Genomic DNA, 17442 nt, shown 5'->3' on the forward strand with positions numbered 1-17442 from the left:
CTTACTCACCAAATCGATTCATTCCAAAAAAAATTCCATCTCTTACAGTGCCTCTTTCATACATTCCCTAAACTCTCCTTCTCTCCACCCCCCCCCTCCCCCTCCAGCGTCCTCAAACGTATTTTTGACATGAAGGTCTCAAGAAACTCATTTTGCAATAAATGTTCGTTTCCCATTAATCGTATACTTTTCAAAATCCAATCTCACCCTCCCCTCCAAATCTTCCCCATCACCCCTTCCCTCCAAAACTTCCCATCACCCCTCCCCTCCAAAACTTCCCCATCATCCCTCCCCTCCAAATCTACCCCCTTGCCCCTCCCCTCCAAATCTTCCCCATCACCCATCTCTTTCAAATATTCCCCCTTGCCCCTCCCCTCCAAATCTTCCCCATCACCCATCCCTTTCAAATCTCCCCCCTTGCCCCTCCCCTCCAAATCTTCCCCATCTTTCAAATACTTTCTTTCAAATACTTTCAAAATCAGCATATATAACAAATGGATGTTTTATTGTTTTCTTTTCATCTTTGAATGTGATCTTTGAGTCTTTTTTAGGCATGTTGATTACCGTTGATTTATGTTCACCACAATAATTTGAATGTTTATCTAATCTTTCTTGTGTATGGAAGAAGTTAAGACAACGCATACAAATATATATTTTATTTGTTCTTTTACATACTTGTGGTTTTATTAATTTTGTAATATCTTTGATGTATGTATAATGTGAATTTTCATCTGAATTAAAATATAGAAGATTAATATGAGTTTGTTTACAATTGTCAGAAAGCTTTAAAACCTGAATGTTGTTTGTTTCTGTTAGACCATAAACATTTACTGATAAATTATTCAACTTTTCAAATTTAGGAATATCATTTAAAGTCATCGGAAACTTTAGATCTTTCGTATTTAATGTATTCTCATATTTTTTATAATGAGATACTCTTTCATCATGAAAATGTGGAGGATGTAAGTGTGCTAGAATAGACCAGAGAAAACATTTATTGTCTTTATTTTTGATATTGATAACTGCTTTTCTATTTTTGATAACACTGAGTAAATCAATGTAAGAAGAAGCTTTGAGAGGATCTGATTTAAGAATATGAATGTCTATGTAAATAATTTTTCCTATATTGAATCCACTTCCTACGATTGAATTATCCACATCTTGCTCTTGTTTAATAAGTTCATCATAGACTCCTGATGTTTTAAAATCTTGATATGAAGATATAAAGTGTGGCTCAGTTCTCATGTATGGTGTATCTATAACTCCTTCGTCCTTTGTCATTTCTAATTTTACTCCCATATAAAATTTAAGTGGTTTCATTTCTTTTAGTGTTTTTTCAATCAACGTTTGAACAGCAGGTTTAACTATTTCTACAGCATCAACTATAGACTCTGGTTCAGGAGGTTTGAAGTTAAAGACTTATTTTAATATGTCCTTTGAATGCACCATCAGAGTTTTTAATAGTAAACAATTTTGACAAGTGTTTGTTAGTTTTAAGATGGGCTTTAAACCCCTTCTTGAGGATGGTTGTTTTACAGACCTTACAATGTTTTGTTTTAGGTGGAAGAGGGGAAAGTTTGTTAAGAATGTTGTATGTATGTTTTGCGGTGAGAATATGTTGTTTATAATATTTTACTTCCTTCTCGCAAGTATCACAATAAACCATATTTATAGCGTGAGAAAACGTGGTGTTTTATATATATCACTGTGCTTAAAATAAAACACTTTTGAGCTTTACAGCTCCGTTTTATATATATCGCTGTGCTTAAAATAAAACACTTTTGAGCTTTACAGCTCCGTTTTATATATATCGCTGTGCTTAAACTAAAACACTTTTTCACTCAGAATCATCTAAGTCATAACTATCACATGAATACTCAGAATCATACTCAGAGTCATCAATAAAGCTACTCTCATAACTATCATTTGAGCACAAACTATTAGTATCATAACTATCATCTGTGTTCAATGAAATACTATCATCACCATCGTCCGAGTTCAATGAAATACTATCATCACTATCGTCCGAGTTCAATGAAATAGTAAAATCTTCACTGCTGTAATGACTCATATTTAATTAGCAGAAAAAACCTTTCCATCTATACCAATATACTTTCTTTCATTAACGGATTCAATCTCTATATTTTTAATATCAAAAGTTATCTTTAAATAATCTCTAACTATCATAGAACGAAATGACATTTCACCAGAAATATTAACATCATTCATTTTACTTAGATCTACACCCTTTGGATTATTAAAGTAAATACAAATTTCTCCACGAGTATTGTTGATGGTCTTATCATTCTTTTTCAAAGTATCGTGGTCAATCACTTTTTCAAGCTTTGAATAAATTGCCAGGAGTAGAGGAGAAACTTTTGTTAGATTTACTTTAATGGATGTCTTTCCAGGTATAGTTAGAGCTCTTCCTTTAAATGAAATAGAGGGGCTCATGTTATTTTCCATAACTGGTTTTACCCAAAAATTTCCATATTTATCTTTGTTCAATTTAACATCTTTGACATATTTTTCTATATCTTTCACCGAAGTAGAGATTGATTGAAATTTGTCTTTTGTGCTTTGAAACATTGTATTTATTAATGAATAAACTTGCGTTTAGTTTAAGTAAAAATTTACCATATAAATATGATAAGTTCTGAAGGATATTTAGAATTTCCAGACTCTCCATATGATAAATTAGAGAATTGTCCGGCTTGTGATAGAATAGGGCTTAATAATGAGGGAACATATAAACAATGTATTTTCTGTGATTTAATTTTAATTAATGATAATAAAAAATATAAAAATATATATAACTCTTTTAAATTAGAACCAAAAATGAATTACTTTACAAGATTAATAAGAGAGATGAATGTTAAGTATTGTGATGATAATACACCATTTCTTTCAAGGGAAGAGACTATTTGTATTGAGGAAATGTATAAGGGTTTAATGATATTTATTATTCAAAATAATTTTAATGGAAATGTTAATACAAGATACTATATAAATAAAATAATGAATTATTTTGAAATTAAACCCGAACTCAGGATAAAATATAGAGTTTCTAAAATAGCTCAAAAAAAGTTAGATGACTTGTTTTCCAAATATATAAATGAATGATTTTTTACCCGTTTGGGAAAATAAGATAAAATTTAATAACCATAAAAACATTCCAAATTCATTGAGATGTCTAATAGTTGGTTCAAGCGGATGTGGAAAAACCTGTTTGCTTTTAAAGATGCTCCTTGGTCCTAATTTTTTAGATTATGATAATTTAATAATTTTTACAAAGTCTAGTTTTCAACCCGAGTATCAACTACTCTCACAGAGTTTTAATGCAGGTCTTAAAAAGGAAGACATTATCGGTTTATTTAAACTTCAAAACAAACTAAATGATTATAATATTGAAGATATAATACAATTATTTTGTGATACACAGAAATCAAAATCGAAACCAAAACCCATAACTTGTATTCTCAGTGATAATACGGATGATATACCTTCACCTCAAGATTTAGATAAATCAAAAAAGAACCTCGTCATCTTTGATGATTGTGTTAATGAGAGAAACCAAACAGTAATGGATAGCTACTATACAAGAGGGAGACATTCTTCTTGTAATTGTATATATCTTAGTCAATCATATTTTCAACTCCCTCGACGCTCAATAAGAAACAATGCCAATACTTTTATTTTATTTAAGTTAAATTCAATAGATGTAAATAATTTTTGGAGAGATAATTGCTCTACGTTATGTAGTAAAAAAGAATTTGAAAATTATATGAAACACACGATTGAAAAATATAAATATACTGTTGTGAAACAAGATGAGATATTAAAGGATGTATTTTTATTTTAAACATAATTACATATATAAATGATAACTATTATTATTAATCTTGTGGGTAAATCTGCTTCAGGAAAGAACTTTCATAAATCTAAACTCTTGAATAGTAAAAATGAAAAGATTGTAAGTTTTTTTTAAAAACACCCTATGATTCGTTTTGTGAGTACTACAACCAGAGCAAAGCGACCAGGAGAAGTAGAAGGGAAAGATTATTACTACATTTCAATGGAGGAACATATGCGATTGAGGAACGAAGGTCAAATATTTGAGGAGGTCTCTCTTGGTTCTACAAAATATTCACATTGTAAGAGTGAGTTAAATAAAGTAAAATCTAATGGTCTTGGGATTTTAGAAACTAATCCTGAAGGAATGAGACAAATTATTAAACAATTGTGTGGTGATGGAGTTAAGATTTTATCATTCGGTTTTGATATCGATGAGGAGACTCAACGCAAACGTATGAAAAGCAGAGATACAAGTATTAGTGAAGAAGAAATAACAACTCGTATTAATACCAATAAAGAATTTGATGAAATATTTAAAGAAAAGGATTTATTTCAACACATTTACTATAATGACAAAGAAAAGGAAAATTTTCCCATTGACCTTTACAATTCATTAAATGATATTTTTCAATAAATAAATACAGAAAATGAATACCGAAGAAAGAGCAAGAAAGTTTAAAGAACATCAAGAGTTGGTTTCAAAAGTTGTAAAGCAACAGGAAGAGATAAAGAAGAAACGGAGACAGAAACTAACTGGTGAAGAAGCCTTTGAAAGAAAACAAGAGAAATTTTTTAAACCGCTTTTAAAAACTCAACACCCAACAGTTCCCACGGTAGAATTTACTCCGAAAAAACTTCAAATGCTCAAAGATTTTAGTCAGATAACAAAACAAGAACTTGGAAAATTAGAATATAATGATGAAGAATTATTTCAGAAACTTGAGGAGGTAAATCAACCCCCTAATTATGTAGTGGAAGCTCTTCAAAACAATGAATATTTGGCAGATTCAAAAACCAGAGCAGGTCTCATTCCAACAGAAGAACCAGCAGTGTTCCATCTTGTGAAAGAAAAGGTATTGATATTTAATGATGAATTGATGTTCTTGAGTTCTACTCAACCAAATGTTAAATTAACTCCAAGATTAATGTTTCTTCTAACAAACCCCGGATTCAGCGGTTCAAAATATTTTGAGGAACCACTTGATATGGAAAGAGAGGAAGATAGGGTATATATTGAGTTGCTAAATGCACTTGATTATGGAGTTTCTGTTGCTGGTAAAAGTAAGAAGAATGAGAAGGAGAAACATATTATTGATGCTTTAAGTAAGCTTGGTTCGGGTGTTAGTTTTCTTCCAAATGACCCATCACAATTAGTTAATAGGCTATTATTGTTGTTAGGTAGTAAGAAGGCTGGAAACAACAATTGTTTTAATGAATCCTCAGCCATTTTAGATCAGTTGATGAATCTGAAAATAATTAATAAATGTCAATACAAAGATATTTTATTAGATATTAAATAAGATGAGAAGCACAATTCTTAGTTTTAATTTCACAACGAGCGATTACACAGCTTCATTCCCTTACCCACTACAACTTGACCCCCTTACCTCATATGAGGCATCTTTATTGTCGATGGAAACTTATAAAACCTTGTTTAATATCACAGAGAAAAACAACAAGTTTAGTTATAATCCAGGAAGTGGATATAAAACTATAACCGTTTCACCTGGAGCTTACGAGATTTCTCAAATATCTTCAGAAGTCTCTCGCCTTATGAAAGAAAAAGGTGATGAACCAAAAAATATTGTAATAGATATTCAAAAACACACTTCAAAATCAACTATTAAACTTAAAAATAATTATAAAGTTGATTTCACGATTGAAAATTCGTTTAGAGAGCTATTGGGTTTCTCTTCAAAAAAGATTGAAAATAACGGGACGTTTTACAGTGATAATGTTATCCAAATATCCTCCGGTATAAATTCAGTATTAATTCATTGTGATTTGATTGATGGTGCTTATAACGATGGAATAAGAACAAATACAATATTTTCATTCAGTGCATACTCAACCCCGATTGGTTATAAATTTAATATGGAACCAAAAAATCTTGTCTATTTACCTGTGTCAGGAAAAACCATATACAGAGTAAATTTTAGGATAACCGACCAAGATAATCGTATGATATCCTTTAATGATGAAATTATATCCATCAGAATTCACCTACGTGAAGTTTTTCAATAAATAAATAATGGTTATTGTGAGAAAACACGAGTTGGGAAAATATAAAATAATTACAGGGGAGGGCATGTACCTTTCACCATACTATACAAGGTATGTGGGTAGAGGATACTATAAACCTAAGAGACAACGAGGTGTAGGTCATCAATTTCGAAATAAAGGAGATGGGATAATTGATACTCTAATGGGTATTGGTTCAACCATCCTTAAACATAAAGACCTAATTGGTTCAACTGCTTCTGCCGTGGGCTCCGTTGCGGGTGCTATAAAGAGTATAAAAGATGCTCAAAAGGAGTCTCATAAATTACAAGCAATCAAAGAAATAAAAAAAGGTAAAACTCAACTATCTTCACAAGAACGACAAAAAATCATTAAAATACTTGGGTCAGGGTTTCAACGATTTTAATACTATATAAATACAAGTATGGAAGCGATTGATAGTATCTATGATTTGGATGATACAATTATCATTTCAAACTCCACGAAAAAGGAAGACTATTTTAAGGTAAATGCTATAACAGGAACAGACTGGAATTCAAACGGAACAAAAAGTTTTGAAATAAATAATCAACAAACTTACTTGAATATAGCTGATAGTTTCTTGCTGTGTACATTTAAATTCACTAAGGCTGCGAATAATACTAATGCTACACTCGTAAATGATTTCTTCTGGAAAATGTTTGATAGTGTTCGCCTGTATATTGGAACACAAGAGGTTGAAGCGGTTGATTATGTCTCTGCTACATCTGAAATGATGAAATTTACACTATATTCGTTTGGTGATAGAATGGGTAAGGGAGCTGTTGAAGGTTTTATTCCTGATATGTCAACGGGTACAAACACAGACCCTGGTTATAGTCAAAGGAAGGCAATGTATAATGATGACACAAAACCAGAGAATAGTTTTACCGTAGCAGTACCTCTGAAAGGTATATTTGGATTTTGTGATGATGACAAAGTTTTGTATGGTCTTAAAATTAGATTTCAACTACAAAGGAATGATAATGTAAATAGGTTGCTTTTTGGGGTTGAAAATGCTTTTGGAGACAACAATAAATTTGTTATTAATGATTTGTGTTGGTATATCCGTGAATATACTCCTAATCTTAAAACGGAAGAGATGTTAAATAGAAGACTTAACTCAAAGAAACCGCTAAATGTATCATACCTTAAAAGAAGATGTCAACACGTTAAACTGGAACACACTACCGACACTTGGAATTTGGGTGTTCTTCAAGGAAAGCCACGATACCTCTGGCTCATTTTTTAAAAACCAGATGGAGAGGACGGTACTAATAAGAATAATGCGCTGAGTGATAATGCTAAGGTGAAACAACTTCTGGTTTCTCTTGATGGCACATTTTATCCGCGAGATAGATTGGAAATTGATTGGGAAAAAAATGATTATGCGGAAGCCTACAAGTCTTACCAAAAGGTGTGTGAAAGCAACGGTAATAATGATCCTATTTTGGATATGGTTGCGTTTCAAAAACTTTATACAATCTATGCAATTGACCTGAGTTCTCAAAAGGAAACTATAAAGTCTAATCGAGTGGATACTTCTCTATACATTGAAAGAGGGGAGAGTGAAGAGGTCAATGCATATTGTTTGCTTTTGGAGGAAACAGAATTACAGATTAATACAGATAATGGTGTTATGATTAATATCACATAGGTTTTTTCTCATAAATAAATGGTTGGGGTATATGTTAATCAAATCAATCTTAATAAATTAACATCTTGTATTCAAAATCAAAAGCCTTGTATTATTAATGTTAATACAATTCAAAGAAAAGGAGCAGTAAGAATTGATGTTTTACTCACACACACACAAGTAAAAACACTAAATGATGTTGGATCACTTAAAATTAAAATGACGAAACCTATGTTAAAGAAATATTCAATAGACGAGTCAAGAGGAGGATTTCTCCCGTTTCTAATTCCTTTATTTGCTGGTTTAAGTGCGGCGGGAGCATTGACTGGTGGTATTTCAGCAGCGGTAAAAACTGCTAACGAAAGGAAGGCACAACTAAAAGCTCAAAAAGAATTGGAAAGACATAACAAGGAGTTGGAGAAACAAATTAGTGGAAGTGGTGTAATTGTAGATTTTGCTCAAAAACTTGAAAGTCTACCTGATAAAGCTAGATTGTTGGTTGGAGATATGCTTTCCTCTATCGCTCAAGCGGGTGTTAAACTAACTAAACGGGGTAATGGATTGTATCTTTCTCATAAATAAATGGATAAATGGTTTAAACAATTTGGAAAGAATACAACGTCAAATATAGAACTAGCTAAGTATTGTAAAACACAAAAAATTGATAATGTGGTTATTTGTATGAGAGATAAATTAATACATATAAATAAGAATACAAAGAACATTATTATGAATTTAGACACAGAATGGTTCTCATTGGGTTTGTATTCATAATAGTCAGGATAAATATTATTTTGATAGTTATGGTATGCCACCACCTGTTGAAGTAATACAATTCTTACAGAATGGTGTTTATCAAACATTTCAAGTTCAAGAAATTAATTCTAAATGTTGTGGTCAATTATGTTTATATGTATTATTTCAACTCAACAATAATGAAAATTTTTATGATATCATTTTAAATCTAATATAAATGACTTATGTTGGAAAAGATGGTTCTATCTTTGGAAAATCTTCTCAGGATATTGATTTATCAAATTATTATACAAAGGCACAGGCTGAACGACAAAAATATAGTGTAAGTAAAAATATTAATATGAAGAATACTTATAAATTAATCAATTATCCAAACCCTACAGATGCGAATGACTTATTTAGATTTAGTGATTTATCACAATATATATTTTTAAAGAAAACAGCACGTTTTGTTAAACAAATAAAATTTACAACCACAACACCTGGTTATACTGACCATACACCTTTCCTCATTGAATTTAACTACCTGCTTACAATTGAATTTTATAAAGAAGGACATATAGTTAATATGCGAATTAATAAATGGGGGTATGATATGCCTGATTTAGGGTATAATTGGTCTTTTTCAATAAACATAGAAGCCCTACATGATTTAAATCAGTCTCGTAAAGAAGAATATTATCCACTTGGTGAGGATAAGGATTTATGTGGAAGTACAATTAGTAAACAACAAATACTTGATTTTAAGAAAAGAAAAATATATGATAGTATAGCGATGGTTCGCATGACAAAGAAGGAAGGTAATGAGATAAGGATAGAAAGCCGAGGAATACAAACCGATTTGGTAGTGGGAAGATGGGGTGGTATTACCTGTCATAATATTAATCTCACATATATTTCTGATACATAAATGGCAGGAAGAAGACTACAAGAGAATTATAATTTTTGTATTCAAGGATACCTACAAGAAAAGGGTGCTCGGTATTACATACCTTATGATTTGGAGCATATACATGGGAATTTTGTCATTAAAAACTGGCCTTATACTGATATTGTTAAACCCACAAATAGAGACTTGTTTGAAATATTAAATAAAAATGAACTTCTCAAAGTTATGAAATATAAAACTCTTTTAGAAATCGTCAACAAATCTTATTGGTATCCTATTATGAGAAAAATAATTATAGATACAAGAATATCTCAAAATCCAGATGAGTATATGTATAATATTCTTTGGGGCTCAAGCTCAAGGGTAGCAAGGGATGAGGAAGGAGTTAAAGAAGAGAAGGAGGAAAGAGAGAAGGAGGAGAAGGAGGAAAGGGAGAAAAAGAAGAAGGATGAAAGGGAGAAAAAGGAGAAGGAGGAAAGGGAGAAAAAGGAGAGGGAGAAAAAGGAGAAGGAGGAGAGGGAGAAAAAGGAGAGGGAGGAAAGGGAGAAAAGAGAGAAGGAAGAGAGGGAGAAAAAGGAGAAGGAGGAAAGGGAAAAAACAGAGAGGGAGGAAAGGGAGAAAAGAGAGAAGGAGGAGAGGGAGGAAAGGGAGAAAAGAGAGAAGGAGGAGAGGGAGCAAAGAGAGAGGGAGGAAAAATATAAAAAGATGGAAATCAGTGAGATTAATAAAAGATTGAAGGTATTACAGCAAATAAATCAAACTCAACGCACTGAGGAGGAAAATAAAGAAATGAAAAGTCTAATGGAAATATTATTTTCAAGAATAACGGCGTCAATGTCTTCACTTTCAGGGAGGAGATTTAAACGAGAAAGTGGTGAAGAAGAAGAAGAAGGAAAAGATTATGTGGTTGATGATGTTGGTGTTATTGACTTTAGTTAGTTTTATTTGTAAATAAATGGAGGAGAGAGTGAAGGCATTCCTTAGGATTCTTTATGTTTTAAAAATTAAGATAGAAATGTATATGTTGAAAACCAAAAAGGTTTTGATCCTCTGTCGGAATTTTTCTGATAAATAAATATGAGTTATTGTCTCAAATGTAAAAAGAAAACTAAATCTAAAAATATCTCTTATGTTAAAGCTAAAAATAATAGAGTTTATCAAAAAGGAATATGTCAAGTGTGTGGCTCTAAAAAGTGCCAATTCATCTCTCCTAAAAGAGGAGGAGACATACAAAAGTTTCTCTCAGGAAGTAAATTTACAACAACTGGAATTCCAGGGGAATTACATCTACCTGGATATTCGTTCTGTGGTCCTGGAACAAACCTAGATAAAAGATTAGATGAGGCTGACAATCCTAAATCTTGGTCTAAACCTATAAATAGGGTTGATGAAGTGTGTATGAAGCATGATATTGCTTAAGGGAAAACCGCTACATTGGATGAAAAACATGAAGCAGACAGAGAAATGTTATATAATTTGTCTTTGATACAAAATCCTACATTGAGAGAGAAAGTTGATAGGTTTATTGTTAAAAAAATGATAAGTGTCAAATTGAAACTTGGTCTTGGTTATTCACCCTCAAAAAACTATTAGACTCCAATGATGTCATCAAGACTGAGGAGCTTTTGGCTAATGAATTACACAAACCTATAATCACAAAGTTTAAAAGAAGGAAAGTTTATTCTAAATACACCGACCACATATGGTCCGCTGATTTAATTTAATTGAATAATGACAGGGGATACAGGTATGCTTTAACCGTTATTGATTTGAGGAGTAGATTTGCCTGGGTTGTTCCGTTGAAAAACAAGAGAGGTAATACTTTAATGTTAGCCTTTAAGCTAATATTTGATAGGGATAAAAGGAAACCAAAAAAGTTATGGACCGATGAGGGAACAGAGTTCTATAACAAAATATTTATGAAATTTCTTAAAGGGGAGGGTATTAAATTATACAGCACCTTTAATGAAGGAAAAGCAGTTGTTATTGAGCGTTTTAATCGCACTTTGAAAGAGAGACTATATAAAAAATTCACACAACTCGGTTCTCAAAAATGGGTGTATTTAATTCAGGATATTGCAGATAATTACAATAATACAGTTCATTCATCAACAAAATCAAAACCATCGGAAACATTTACAAAATTAGAATATGAAAAGGAGATTAATTTGAGAAAGCCCAAGTTTAAAGTTGGTGATATTGTAAGAATATACAAATGGAAAAGTCATTTTGAGAAAGGTTATACACAAAAATGGACTCGTGAATTATTTAAAATCATCTATCTATAATTCCAGTAATCTCTGTGTGTATGTGTGTGTGTCTGTGTGTGTTTGTCTGTGACCGCTGTTTCTCGACAACCACGGGTCCGATATACTTGAAACTTGCCAGGTATATTGCTGGGGACCCGAGGATGTGCCTTTTCAAGGTTTGAAATTAATCGGACAAGTGGTTCCCAAGGTATGGTCACCGTACTCGCAAGCCGTTCGCTTTGGCTTTGCGAATGGACCAAACCATTTCATGTAAATAGAGGGGGGGGGGGGGTTCTACCGTACTCGCAAGCCATTCGCTTTGGCTTTGCGAATGGACCAAACCATTTCATGTAAATAGAGGGGGGGGGGGGTTCTGTGGTCGTTACTGCCACGTGGTTTCAAAGTTTTTTTTTGTTGTTGTTGTTTGCACGCATGTTTTTTTGCACCCACGTACGGGCACGCCCTAGTTGATGTAATGGATACAGTCCCTTGGACCTACAAATTATATGATTTAAATGGAGAAGAAATCTTGGGTTCATTTTACTCGCAAGAATTACAAAAAACACAAGTAAGCAGTTAATACCCTTGAAAATAATAAATAAATAAATAAAATGTAATGGGGATACGTTTTTAAATCTGTGAACCCCAAACACAGAATCCCACAACTTTTTAGTTGGGGCTTAACTTTTGTGTGTGTATAATGGGGATACGTTTTAAAATCTGTGAACCCCAAACACAGAATCCCACAACTTTTTAGTTGGGGCTTAACTTTTGTGTGTGTATAATGGGGATAAGTTTTTAAATCTGTGAACCCCAAACACAGAATCCCACAACTTTTCAGTTGGGGCTTAACTTTTGTGTGTGTGTGTATGTGTGAGTGAGTCATAATAATATACAAACCCTAACCCAACCCCATCCCTAACCCAAACCCATCCCTAACCCAAACCCATCCCTAACCCAACCCCATCCCTAACCCAGCCCCATCCCTAACCCAACCCCATCCCTAACCCAACCCCATCCCTAACCCAACCCCATCCCTAACCCAACCCCATCCCCAACCCCATCCCTAACCCAACCCATCCCTAACCCTCACATTCAAAATCCCATCCCTAACCCAACCCCATCCCTAACCCAAGCCCAACCCTAACCCTCACATTCAAAATCCCACCCTAACCCAACCCCATCCCTAACCCAACCCCATCCCTAACCCAACCCCATCCCTAACCCTCACATTCAAAATCCCACCCTAACCCTAACATAATCTTTTTTTTTTCTTCTTTTTTAAATACGTATTTCATTTTTTTTTCCTCCTCTTCTTCCAATTCTGTCTTTCAAGGCTTTCAAGTTTGAAGAAGTAGAAATGGGAAGAAAGAATTTTCCAGCATTTTCTTCCTCGAACTTTCTTGATATTGCTTAAATCAAGCGTCATTAAACAAAGAACATTGTTCATTGCTTTAGAATGCAAAGAGTCTCCAAGATGGACCCCACAGGTAGAGTCTCCAAAATAAAACCAACTTTCCAAGTTCCCAAGGTATAACCACATTCCTGTTGAGCCTCCAAGATAGGTATCACATTCCGAGTCATCAAAACAAAACCCCCATTCCGAGTCTCCAAAAATATAACCATCTTTCCAAGTCTCCAAGGTAGAACCACAATTTTCAGAAATATTGGGGGTTTCCGTGATAAGTCTCACATAGTATAACTGCGGACCATCAGGGAAAACTTCCCTTTCCCAATTTTTTAGGGTTTCTATGATGTGTCTCACATAGTATAACTGCGGACCATCAGGGAGAACTCTCCTTGCCCAATTTTTTAGGGTTTCTATGATGTGTCTCACATAGTATAACTGCGGACCATCAGGGAGAATTCCCGTTTCCCAATTTTTTAGGGTTTCTATGATGTGTCTCACATAGTATAACTGCGGACCATCAGGGAGAATTCCCGTTCCCCAATTTTCAGAAATTTGTGGGTCTCCAATGTATGACTTGTATTCTGACTCATCAAGGTAGAACTTGTTCAGTGGGTTTTGTTTTGATAACTCACAACAAGTATCATCATGGTAAAACTCTTTTTCAGGATTTTGTGGATCTACAAGGTACAACTCTTTGGCTGGATCATCAAGGTAGAACTCGTTCTGGGGGTCTTGGTTGTTCAAAAAGTCTTCAAACAAAAAAATAACTTCATCCCAAGTTGTGTTAAAAGCAGAATTTTCATTTCGTATCTCAGATACAATTTCCTGTTGAAGAAAATAACAATGTATTAATTTAATACAATATTTTTATTTGTATAAATCAAGCTCTATGAATATTAAAATAAACTTTGTTAACTCTTACACGAGTCTCATCTAAAAAAAAAAAAAAATGTAAAAAAAGATTAAATAAATAAATAAATAATTAAATAAATAAATAAATAAACAAACTTACCTCCATTGATAAGAGGTTCGAGTCCAGTTCATCAATCTGAAGGTTGAGTTCTACACAGGTAGTAGGACTCCAAGGAATAGCAAAGTTATCCCATTCCATTTCGGCATAGTAGTCCATTCTCAAGTGAAGCAGAAAGCGTGTTTGAAAAAGCCTGTGTGGTCGGTGCCTTTTATAAGAAGGGCTGGGTGTGTGTCATTTCCTGTGGAAATTCCCTGGGCAAACCTGGGCGTGTCTTAACTTGAAATGATGTGATGGAAATTCCCTGAAAATGATGTAATGTATTACCTGGAAATGATACAATGCTGAAGAGTTTATAAAGTGGGTGGGGCTTAGCAGAAGTGGGCGGGGCTTAGTAAAAGTGGGCGGAGCCTAGTAAAAAGTGGGCGGGTCTAGTAAAAAATGTGGGCGGAGCTTACCAAAAAGTGGGCGGGGCTTAGCAAAAAGTGGGCGGCACTGGAGGCGCTCAGACAATAACATTGAGGGAGGTTTATCATTTTATTTTAGCTCAGTTAAAATATCTTGAGAAAGAACCAAACTCAAACATATTTTTTGTTAATGTATTAGACGGTGAGGAGAGTTGTAGGAGAATTAAATTATTTCCCACACATAAACAAATATTTGTAGGGTCGTTGTTTGAGTGGGTCAAAGATGATTCACCAGATGATATTAAGAGTAAAAGGTTAAAAGGTCCATAAGGTCAGAAGGATCACAGGTTCACACAGAAGGACCATTGTTTAAGTGGTCTAATGAATAAGGATAACATGTCAAAAGGTTAGAAGGTTCGTAAAGAACAGGGTGAGAGAAATAGAGGTGTTTAGGGGCAATGAGGGAGGGGAAAAATTAACATGTAAGTCAATGGGAAAATGAGAGTGTCCCAGAAGCAACATATATACACGACTCACATTACATTCAAATCTTTCACAGGTTATGCACTAGCTTGGAGGAGACATACCTTCTGCAAAGTCCAAAGTACACAAACCTCCATTTCAATCTTCGTAGTCGATCACACAATGGTTTCATCCACAAAGGTGAGCACGCACTTGTCTTTAATTGTGGATGTCGCATGTTTCTGGAAAAACAAAACAAAAGATCTGGAGTGACTCGATAAAACATTAAATAATTTTCATTCAAAATCTACTTAGGTTTAAAAAGAAAGCAGACAAGAAAAAGCAGCGATGTAATGAAGTGCCGCTCCCCTGTTGTTCGACGAGGTGAATGATCTGCTCAGTACCTGGCGAGTATTGTTTGGACCAGCAACATTTATGACAGGAACCAGGAACAAGCCCTGTAATAATGGTGCAAATGACAAAGTGCAAACCTTGTGATCTGCTTTCTATCACCGCTGAATTTAATCATTGAAATAGATCGAAATGGACCATGTTTCGTGTCTAATGAAGTGCAGGGTGAGCCGCGTGCATCGACTAAACAAACGGAATCCATTTTTATGTTAGTTTATACTCATTTTTCATTGATATCAAGCAGTAGATAATCTGCTCGACTCTCTCGATTCATCTGAAAAATAACCACCAACCACCGTTTTAGAGGCCATTTTTCCCCGCAAAGCGGGGGTTGGCCTTTTCGGGGACCGTGGTTGTTGTTGTTTTTTGGTCCCCTTTTTGAAGCAATGTTTTACGGCCGGATGCCCTTCCTGCCGCCAACCCTGTTTGTCGCCTTTTTACGATAAACAGGGAATTACCAGTGTACTGGTACTCAATTTGCCGACCTCGGAAGGATGACAGGCTGAGTCAACCCCCCTGGCGTTAATTCAGCGATCGACCGGGATTCGAACCCAGGATCCTTGGATCCTAAGCTGGCACCCTAGCCGCTAGCCCAACACCAGGGACTCTGAAAAATTTCATCTGAAAAGCCTAGAGCTTTCTCTGAAAGCTTTCATCTGAAAAGCTTTCATCTGAAAAATAGTTGCATGAAAAAAGCCAGTGTTAGAACATAATCCAAATGAAAGATTCCTACAGGGTATTTCTATCCCCATGCTTTTTGGAAGAAAAAAACCGGCTCCGTCCGACCGTCCGGCTATTTAAACGGATGTGCAGAAATTCATGAAACTTGGTAGTTATGATCTCCACATAGTATTAAAGTGCGAGAGCAGTGTCATGGCAATAAGCCTCTCCTCAGTGAAAGACACATGAAAGCCCGCTTGGAGTTTGCAAAAAAGCACCTATAGGACTCTCAGACTGTGAGAAACAAGATTCTGTGGTCTGATGAAACCAAGATTGAACTGTTTGGCTTCCGTCTGGCCACTCTGCCATAAAGCCCAGATCGGTGGAGTGTTGCAGTGATGGTTGTCCTTCTGGAAGTTTCTCCCATCTCCACACAGGATCTCTGGAGCTCAGCCAGAGTAACCATCGGGTTCTTGGTCACCTCTCTTACCAAGGCCCTTCTCCCCCGATTGCTCAGTTTGGACAGGCGGCCAGCTCTAGGAAGAGTCCTGGTTGTTCCAAATTTCTTCCATTTAAGAATTATGGAGGCCACTGTGCTCTTGGGAACCTTCAATGCAGCAGAAATGTTTTTGTAGGCTTCCCCAGATCTGTGCCTCGACACAATCCTGTCTCTGAGCTCTGCAGGCAGTTCCTTCGACCTCATAGCTTGGTTTTTGCTCTGATATGCATTGTCAGCTGTGAGACTTTATATAGACAGGTGTGTGCCTTTCCAAATCATGTCCAATCAATTGAATTTACCACAGGTGGACTCCAACCGCGGTGTAGAAACATGTCAAAGATGATCAAGAGAAATGGGAGGGGCCTGAGCTAAATTTCAAGTGTCAAAGCAAAGGGTCTGAATACTTATGTAAATGTGATATTTCAGTTTTTTCTTTTTAATAAATTTGCAAAACTTTCGAAAATCCTGTTTTCTCTTTGTCATTATGGGGTATGGAGTGTAGATTGATGAGGGAAAAATGAATTTAAACGATTTCAGCATAAGGCTGGAACATAACAAAATGTGAAAAAAGTGAAGGGGTCTGAATACTTTCTGAATGCACTGTATACGTTTTAAAATTATCCTTCGAGGAAAATGACAGGAATGCATGTCTGCTCTGGGGGTACATGAAAATATTGGATTAATTTAACATTTAAAATCAGAGGGAAGACATTGCTGTAATCTTCCATTCCTACTGCATCATTTGCAGCTAATTGCATCCTTCTTGGTTCTCGAGTTAAAAAACAAAGAACGCCATGCATCTTGTTGCATCATTCCAACTCATTTGTGCATGTGTTATCATTTTGGTTGTGTGTTCAAAGACAGTATGTAACCCCAAAGGGCAACTGAGTGAGCTTGTCAACTCGAGATCGGTTTTATGTTGTTGAAAAATTATTTTATGTCATAATAGAGCAAAGAATTCCTCTTTTTCCCATTTTC

The 17442-nt window shown here is 34.8% G+C and overlaps 1 protein-coding gene across 2 annotated transcripts in view; it reads right to left on the reverse strand.

Moving 5' to 3' along the window:
* The window catches only part of LOC137426251 (uncharacterized), a 35544-nt gene that overhangs the window by 5478 nt on the left and 12624 nt on the right, over positions 1–17442 (reverse strand). The window contains exons 5-6 of one of the 2 annotated variants that reach the window (XM_078769415.1): positions 15299–15352; positions 15020–15136 (exon numbers count right to left, since the gene is read on the reverse strand). In XM_078769415.1, coding sequence (XP_078625541.1) covers positions 15071–15136; positions 15299–15352 — 120 coding nt within the window. In that variant the 3' untranslated portion in view covers positions 15020–15070. The remainder of the gene's footprint in view (positions 1–15019; positions 15137–15298; positions 15353–17442) is intronic. The other variant, XM_078769416.1, reaches the window with a different exon arrangement.

Source organism: Myxine glutinosa, unplaced genomic scaffold (genome assembly GCF_964187855.1).
Source record: "Myxine glutinosa unplaced genomic scaffold, kmMyxGlut1.1 SCAFFOLD_2440, whole genome shotgun sequence".
NCBI classification, from domain to species: Eukaryota; Metazoa; Chordata; class Myxini; order Myxiniformes; family Myxinidae; genus Myxine; species Myxine glutinosa.